General features: G+C 32.8%; 1 protein-coding gene across 5 annotated transcripts; it reads left to right on the top strand.

The window, feature by feature from the left end:
* Positions 1-1,779: 1,779 nt before the first annotated feature.
* LOC110621251 (C2 and GRAM domain-containing protein At1g03370) lies at positions 1,780-7,964 on the top strand. 5 transcript variants are annotated; one of them, XM_021765449.2, is made up of 9 exons: positions 1,782-2,791; positions 3,140-4,387; positions 4,581-4,763; positions 4,941-5,224; positions 5,345-5,461; positions 5,610-5,872; positions 6,619-6,781; positions 6,931-7,203; positions 7,333-7,964. In XM_021765449.2, exons 1-9 carry the CDS (start codon positions 2,443-2,445, stop codon positions 7,522-7,524), a joined length of 3,072 nt encoding a protein of 1,023 aa, XP_021621141.1. In that variant the 5' UTR covers positions 1,782-2,442; the 3' UTR covers positions 7,525-7,964. The 5 variants fall into 5 exon arrangements, with proteins under 5 accessions (XP_021621139.1, XP_021621140.1, XP_043815138.1 ...); XM_021765446.2 differs by having other exon boundaries at positions 1,783-2,791; positions 7,330-7,964; XM_021765447.2 differs by lacking the exon at positions 7,333-7,964 and having other exon boundaries at positions 1,780-2,791; positions 6,891-7,111.
* The last annotated feature ends 577 nt before the right edge of the window (positions 7,965-8,541 follow it).

Below are 8,541 nucleotides of genomic sequence, written 5' to 3'. Positions count from 1 at the left end.
GGAAAAGGATCTCTCACATTCTGAAAGCCTTTTATAAGTGTCTGGAAGAGCCACTTTCGACTGCCGAATCTTAAAACTCCTCTAAAACTTTTTTTAACATATTTTAAAAATACTTCAAATTCATTTTATAAAAATTATATTTTATCCTTCTAAAGATTTCAGTTTTGAGATTCCATATTCTGTCGAAAAGTTAGAATTTCAATACTGGAGTTTAGCCGGGTATTACATCAGAGACCTCCGGTGTTTACTTCGTCTCAACATTTAGATTCGATAATTAAATAGCTCTGAATCCAACTAGATAAGTTATCACTCTCTCTCACCTCTTTTGAGAATAGAAGATTTATGGGTATGATCTAATGATGCTCTGACTAATCTTGACTAATCTAAGGATAAAAATATATGAGAAATGGAATTCCAGAAAATGAAATGAGAAAGAGAAGGAGAATTTAAGAAAGAGTGTTTATGGAATTTAAATTATTTCTTTTTTTTTAACAGATATTAGAACGAAAAAATTTCAGTTTGAACGAAATAAAAATATAGAAATTTAAGTATTCAATTCTAAAAATGGAGATATTGTTTTATTAATTATACTAAAATTTAAAAGGTAAAGTTTAATTTACTAAAAAAAATTAGAATTAAAAAAAAAAAGAATTAGTTTGCTTAGATTGCATTCTTTTAATCATTCATACGAAGACAAAGTGTTTTTCACTTAAAAGCAAGTTCCCTTCAAATCTTACCAAAACCCATTTTTCTTCCACTTTTCCTGAAAAAGGTAAAATTGACCGTTCTTTTTATTACCAAATAAAGCATTTGTCTGAGCTAATCATCCTTTCTAAAACTTTTTCTATTATAATAATAATAATATCTAATTACGTATTTTTCTTAAAAAATCCAATTATATATATATATATATATATATATATATATATATAATTAAATTAGACATTAGAGATTGAATTAGACATTAGAGATTAAATTAGTAGAATATAATAGTTTTTAAATTTATTCAAATATATATATATATATATATATATATATATATATATATATATATATTTAAATTAGACATTAGAGATTGAATTAGTAGAATATAATAGTTTTTAAATTTATTCAAATGTATTTACTATCAGATTAAATCTATAAATGTATCTAATTATATATTTTATCCTTTATAATTATAAAATTTTAAAATAAAATACATTTATTATCCTTCATTTCATTTTACAAAAACAAAAAATTCTTATAAAACTATTAAAATTTCAACTATTTTAAAAATATATGACTTAAAAATTAAATTCTTGTAAAATTTGTAATTTTAAATAAATTATTTATAATTTTATAGGAGAATGAAAAAATAAAATTCAAATATAGTATAGATTATATAAGTCATATATTTTTAATTAATAAATAAGATTAAATTAGTACATGTATTGAAATTGATTTTCTAATATCCTAACTTTTTATATTACCAGTTTAACCTAAAACAAATGTTTTTTTTTTTACAAGGAATTTAAAATAAACATTAAGCAATTTAAAACCTGAAATATAAAATACAGAATAAAAGAATTCATAAAAATAAAATGTTATCAAATCAATTTGAAAAATAATGATATTAAATTTCAAATTGGATGAGAGGATTATGATCCATCGATAATTTAATATTATCCTTTTTCCTCAATATTTAAAAATTAAAACAAAAATTAAAAGAATAAATCCAACAGTAAATTTCATATAAATTATTGCCCTTTTTCCTTCATTCTTTTTCTTTTCTTTCTTTTTCTCTCTCATTTTCACGGTAGCCAAGCATGGGCTGACCCAGTTTTCCCATCACCACCACTGTAACCTGATTAGGCTCAAGGTACCCAAGCATACGCGCAATTGCAAATTTGAAATTATTAAATTATTCAGAATAAACATAAAGGGTATGCGAAAGTACCTCTCTCAGCTTTCATTTCACCATCTTCTTTCTTCCTATCTTCTTCGTAATAATTTATTCCCATCATTCCCTGTTTTTCACGTCTATCTTCTTTCAATTATTCAATCATTAAATCAAAATAATCTCCCCCATTCGTTGTTTTGATTCGCTTCTTTCTCATATCCCGTTCATTCTGTAACATTCCCTTATTGTATCAAAATTTAATTCAAACTCTTGATTACAGATAGCAAATGACATCAGATCATAGGGTTTTTAATTGAAAAATTATGATACCTTAATACTGATTTCATCCTCTCTCTCATAATATCACGCTGTTTTTGTCTTTGTTAATTTTTTTATAGCAAATGGGTTCTGTCTATTGCTGGTAATCGATTGATTCTCCTGAATAGAAAATAATGAGAAACGGGTAGCTTTTGACATTGTTATTCTGTCATTGAGTTCTAAAGAATAGTGGGTTTAATTTATTTTCAATTCAAGTTGAGCTTTTTACATTTGTTCTTGGAGAAATGAGGCTTCTTATTCGTGTAATGGAGGCAAGAAATTTGCCAGCAACGGATTCAAATGGGTTAAGTGATACGTATGTGAAAGTGCAGCTGGGAAAGCAGAAGTTCAAGACCAAAGTTGTAAAGAAGAACTTGAATCCAAATTGGGGAGAGGAATTCAGTTTACGGGTTGAGGACATGAACGAGGAGGTTCTAATCTCTGTGTTAGATGAGGACAAGTACTTCAATGATGACTTTGTTGGGCAGCTTAAAGTGCCAGTCTCGCTAATTTTTGACGCGGATAATAAGTCTCTTGGTACTGCTTGGTATGCTCTGCAACCTAAAAACAAAAAATCCAAGATCAAGGACTGTGGTATGTTTATTTAACTTTCGTTTTTATATTGTTGAGTACTTTTTGCCCCAATTGGACGTTTGAGTTATTATGTATTCTTTTTGTTTTTCCCTTGTTGGGCTATTTGGTTACTTTCCACTGCTCTGCACCCACAATAGCTACCAAGTGAGATTAGTTTCCTGGTTTTGATTTTACATATGCTTGCTCGCACAAGATTTTGATTTTCTCTCAGTGCAGGATTTTCATTTGTGGTGGAATTAAGAGTTCAAGTAGTTTTACTTACCTTAATTGTTGTCCTGACTCCTGATTGCGACAAAATTTTACTGATTGAAACTGTATATCTTTTTTTCCCTTCTTTTTCTTTGACAGGTGAGATTCTTTTAGGCATATGTTTTTCTCAAAACAATTTGTTTGTTGATTTGAACAATAATGGTGATCAAGCATCACAATTGATGAAGAATGCAGATGTAATCACAGGAGTTCCATCTAGGCCATGTGGTGGTCTCTCAAGCTCATCCTCTTCAGGGAGATTTGAGGAACTTGCACCCCCTAAAGAGGAGAAGTCCTGTTCACAAAAAAAATTTGCCGTCAGAATTGTTCAAATGTTCAATAAAAATTCAGATACAGCATCATTTGCGAGTAATAGAGGACTTGACAATACGGGTCTACCTGAAACTGCTGAACCTGAAGCTTGTGATGATGAGTCAGATGATCCTTCCTCTCCTGGTGACTTTGTAGAAGTAATGAGAGAAATGGAATCTAAAGATACAGGAAATGAAATTCCAAGCAATCTACCAGGAGGTGTCCTTGTAGACCAATTTTATATAATTGCTCCCCAAGATTTAAATTCTCTGCTTTTTTCACCTGATTCAAGTTTTCCAAGGTCATTAGCAGATCTACAGGGGAATACAGAACAGGAATTTGGTCCATGGAGATTTGAGAGTGATGGTGAGACCTTGAAAAGAGTAGTTACTTATATCAAGGCTGCAACCAAATTAATTAAGGCTGTGAAGGCCACTGAGGAACAGACATATGTGAAAGCTGATGGGAAGGTTTTTGCTGTTTTATTGAGCGTGAGCACTCCAGATGTTATGTATGGAAGCACCTTTAAAACTGAATTGCTTTACTGCATTACTCCGGGCCCTGAGATGCCTTTAGGAGAACAAACTTCACATTTGGTAATATCCTGGAGAATGAATTTTTTGCAGAGTACCATGATGAAAGGAATGATAGAAAGTGGAGCCAGACAAGGCCTAAAAGATAGCTTTGAACAGTTTGCGTCTACATTATCCCAAAATGTTAAGCCAGTTGATGTGAAGGACATAGGATCCACTAAGGAACAGGTTTTGGCTTCATTGGAGGCAGAACCCCAGTCAGACTGGAAACTGGCTGTACAATATTTTGCTAACTTTACTGTAGTTTCCACATTTTTTATTGGATTGTATGCACTTGTCCACATCTGGAGATGCCCCCTCAGCCCAATTCAAGGGCTAGAGTTTGTGGGACTTGACTTACCAGATTCAATTGGTGAACTCATTGTGTGTGGTGTCCTGGTTCTTCAATGCGAAAGAGTGCTACAGTTACTTTCTCGTTTCATGCAGGCCAGAGTACAAAAGGGTAAACCTCACACTCAACAAACACCTTATCCACAAATGCAAATGAAATATCATCTGATTATTCTGGCCTCTAGCTGGGAGTCTGAGGTGTATGCATATGTTGTTAATTTATTCTTGTGGTGTGTCGGAATGTATTTGAAAAAAAATTTGAAACTTTTGGTTCACTCTCATATGAATCATTTCTTTTTTTGTAGGAAGTGATCATGGAGTCAAAGCACAAGGGGAGGGCTGGCTTCTTACTGTTGCCTTGCTTGAGGGAAGTAATTTGGCAGCTGTTTCTTCAAGTGGCTTCTGTGATCCATATGTGGTATTCACCTGTAATGGACAAACTAGAACAAGCTCAATTAGGTTCCAGAAATCTGATCCTCTGTGGAATGGTGAATGATACTGTTCTTTGTCAGTTTCCTCATTCAAAGCACAGAATTATTGCTCAAAGTACTTTTTAGTTGTGTGAATTGTGCAATTTTTATAAATGAGTGCTTTTAAATTTGATGATAAATATGGTGCAAATTGTCCTTTGAGGACATCTTGATGGACATCCTTGGTCTTTGCAGAAATATTTGAATTTGATGCAATGGATGAACCTCCTTCTGTTCTGGACGTGGAAGTTTATGATTTTGATGGGCCTTATGATGACATAACGTCTTTGGGACATACTGAAATTAATTTTGTGAAATCAAATGTATCAGATCTTTCTGATGTGTGGATTCCTCTACGAGGAAAGTTAGCACAAGCATGTCAGTCGAAGCTGCACCTTAGAATTTTCTTGAATAATACAAGAGGCAATAATGTTGTTCAAGAGTACTTGAATAAGATGGAGAAAGAGGTGGGGAAGAAGGTATATTGCTGGCTATTCCGTGCTGGACTTTTACATTGTCAGTGGGTTATGGTGGCTTATCTTTCTTTTTTTTTCCTTGTATTCTATATTTTTTTAATTCTTAATCGAGACATTTTGTAGATAACCTTGCGCTCTCCACAAACAAATTCAGCCTTTCAAAAGCTTTTTGGACTTCCATCAGAAGAATTTCTCATCAATGATTTTACCTGTCAACTAAAGCGAAAAATGCTCTTGCAGGTACTGTTGGTTCATTTAGCATCTTGAATTCTTTGATGAGCATTCCCTTTTCTGATAGTTTGTAAATAGTGAAATGGGATTTTAGCCTTTTATGAGTTAAAGTGATGCTTGCTTCTTGGGTTCTTGACTTTTTGTTGTTTCCCTTCAGGGTCGTCTATTTCTGTCAGCAAGAATAATTGGGTTCCATGCAAATTTGTTTAGGCAGAAGACTAAATTTTTCTTCCTTTGGGAGGATATAGAAGATATCCAAGTTTATTCTCCTACATTATCATCAATAGGCAGTCCAACTATTGTTATTACTCTTCGGCTAGGCAGAGGTATGGATGCCAGACATGGGGCAAAGACACAAGATGAAGATGGGAGGCTGAAATTCCATTTCCAGTCCTTTGTATCTTTCAACGTAGCACATAGGTAACAGATGACACTGAGTAGTTCTTTACTCTTGCTAGAAGTGGATTTTATTTATACAAAGAGTTCGGACATTGTTATTTCAATATGTTTTTATAAAATGTAGGTGTTTTGGCCTTTCCCATCTAATTCTGTGTATTTTGACATCAAGAGTATGATAATACGGTAATTCATAATTTGATACAAATATGTGTTTTCTTTCAAGTGGAAATTAACATGCTTCTCAATATGATTTTAGGGCTTCTCTTGCTATGTATTCTAATTCTTGCATCCTTCAGTGTTCATAATAAGTGCATCTTGTTTCTTGATTGTTCAATTCCATTCTAGAGTATTTCCTGTAATCTTGAAAGGCTAATCAAAGACATGTTTTTCTTGACTACATGATTTAATTCTCAAAACTTGTTGTTCTTACATTATTCCTAGACATTTTCTTTGGCTCGATATAAAAATGGTAACAGGAGAACTCAGAGGTATTCGTTATTTTTTTTTTTTCCTTAGTGCTTGTCATAAACTGGATGCCAAGCAAAGGAGTGTTCATATAATTCATTATTTTTCATTAGCATACTGTTATCATAACTGGCGTACTAACAAATCATGTAAAATACAGATAAAGATGGCATTGTCCAATACTTGAAAGCATTTTTCTCATCATCTCCAAGTCCCTTGCATATGTGTAGAAAGAGGTTATATGACAATAAAAGATAGGAATTTCTATAAATATGCTTACTATATTTGTGCCCATTGCATAGGACAATCATGGCTTTATGGAAGGCTAGAGCATTGACTCCTGAACAAACGGCGGAAATAGTTGAAGAGGAATCAGAAGCTAAAATCCTCCAAACTGAAGAATCCTTATTTGGGCTTGAGGACGTCAACCTATCTGAGGTTTATTCTTCTGGTGTCTCTGTCCCAGTAAGTTGCCTCCCCTCCCTCCTTCCCCCCAGTGCACATATATTACATGCATGCCATTCTCATGTCCATAACTTGTTAATTTGTGGATCTAAGTTTGCACATTTTGCAGATTTATCTCTTTTTATTTGACAGTAATTATTGTGCGCTAGACCAATTTCTTAATGGAGCTGTTCAATGGGGGTGAGTTGGAACGAAAAGCAATGGAGAAAGCTGGTTGTCTTAACTATTCTTACACCCCATGGGAATTGGAGAAGGATGATGTGTATGAGAGGCAAATTTATTACAGATTCGATCAGCAAATCTCTCGTTATAGAGGAGAGGCGACAAGTACACAGCAGAAATACCCTCTATCTGATAGTAAAGGCTGGCTTGTGGAAGAGGTTATGACTCTCCATGGAGTTCCACTTGGTGACAATTTTAATGTATGAGTGTAATGTGACTGTTAGTTTAACCCTGTACATGGTGCTATTAGTTCTGTTCAGAATTTATTTATTATGTATTTATTTTTGCTTTGCTTCTCATAATTGATTAGCATATTATATCCTCAGCAGCTGCAGTTGAGATACCAAGTTGAGGATGTGCCCTCCAAACCGAGAGGATGTCATGTACACGTATTCATCGGAATTGCATGGCAGAAGAGGACTAAACATCAGAAAAGGATTACAAAGAACATTATCTCAAATTTGGAAGATCGGCTGAAGATGGTTTTTAGTGTTGTTGAGAGGGAATTTTTGAACAGATAGGAATGTGCACTGCTGTGATGTTAACATTGTGGTCTTCAAGGATTAGGGCAGGTTGATTATCCAGCTACTGCTTTTCTACAACAAAAATATTCTGTGGCTATTTTCTTCAGAAAGTCCTCGCTCATGTTAGGTTGACATTTCTTGGTATCCACATGTTCCTTCAAGAATTATTTTTCATAGCTGTTGTGGCTGTAATTTATCAGAGAAACCCTAAATTTTGTTTTAACTCTCAAATGGGGGAAAATGTAGCCGGACGAGTTGAACATGAGGAGATTAGTTTCTTCTTTCCTTGCTAGTGGAGATTGCAAGCCTGTCTCCGAAAGGGTTTGTAAATAACTGTATGCTTTGAGTACTAGGCAAGGTGTAGTACAACCGTAATCAAATCATTACGGCCTGCCAAAAGTACATTGGATTAAGTAGAGATTCCATTTATTACAAAAGGTTGTGGTTGGGGTACATAAGTCGAAATAGGACTTGAAAAGTCTTGTTTAATTTTCATTACTAAAATAACTTCAGAATAAAAAAATTTATACAAGAAAGAAATTTTTTTTTTTTAATTTTTACTATTAAAATAACTTGAGGAAGAAGAAAATTTTATTTCTCCTATATAAAAGAAATAACATATAAGAGAAATAATTTATCTAGATATGATACTTCTTGGTAAGTTATACTTTCCTAATTGAGTATAATGAAATAATTAATTTATTCTTATTATACTTCAAATTATATATAATGAAATTATTAATTTATTTTTATATGTATAAATCTTATAAACAAATTTTTTAAAAAGTTATACAACTAGAAATAAACATTTTAAAAAATTATTTTGCAAATCAAACATACTTTATCAAGTGAATTCCCCAAAAGATATACTTTCTCAAAAATTTCTAAGCAATAGATAATTTTCAACCAAAGTATTTAACCTTTTGACCTATACTTTGTCAGAGGCACTAAAAACAGTCCTTTGGACCTTGAGTGACACCATTAAAGCTCTGCTATATCACGGCTAAAGGGAAA

Source organism: Manihot esculenta, chromosome 8, assembly GCF_001659605.2.
Source record: "Manihot esculenta cultivar AM560-2 chromosome 8, M.esculenta_v8, whole genome shotgun sequence".
NCBI lineage: Eukaryota > Viridiplantae > Streptophyta > Magnoliopsida > Malpighiales > Euphorbiaceae > Manihot > Manihot esculenta.
This window is presented reverse-complemented; position numbering and strand designations above follow the sequence as displayed.

Bases quoted from the DNA above. Each gene is read 5' to 3' on its own strand.
- LOC110621251 (XM_021765446.2), top strand. From the start codon at position 2,443: ATGAGGCTTCTTATTCGTGTAATGGAGGCAAGAAATTTGCCAGCAACG. The intron at 4,388-4,580 runs GTAAACCTCACA...CTTTTTTTGTAG, and splicing joins GCAGGCCAGAGTACAAAAGG to GAAGTGATCATGGAGTCAAA. The intron at 4,764-4,940 runs GTGAATGATACT...TGGTCTTTGCAG, and splicing joins ATCTGATCCTCTGTGGAATG to AAATATTTGAATTTGATGCA.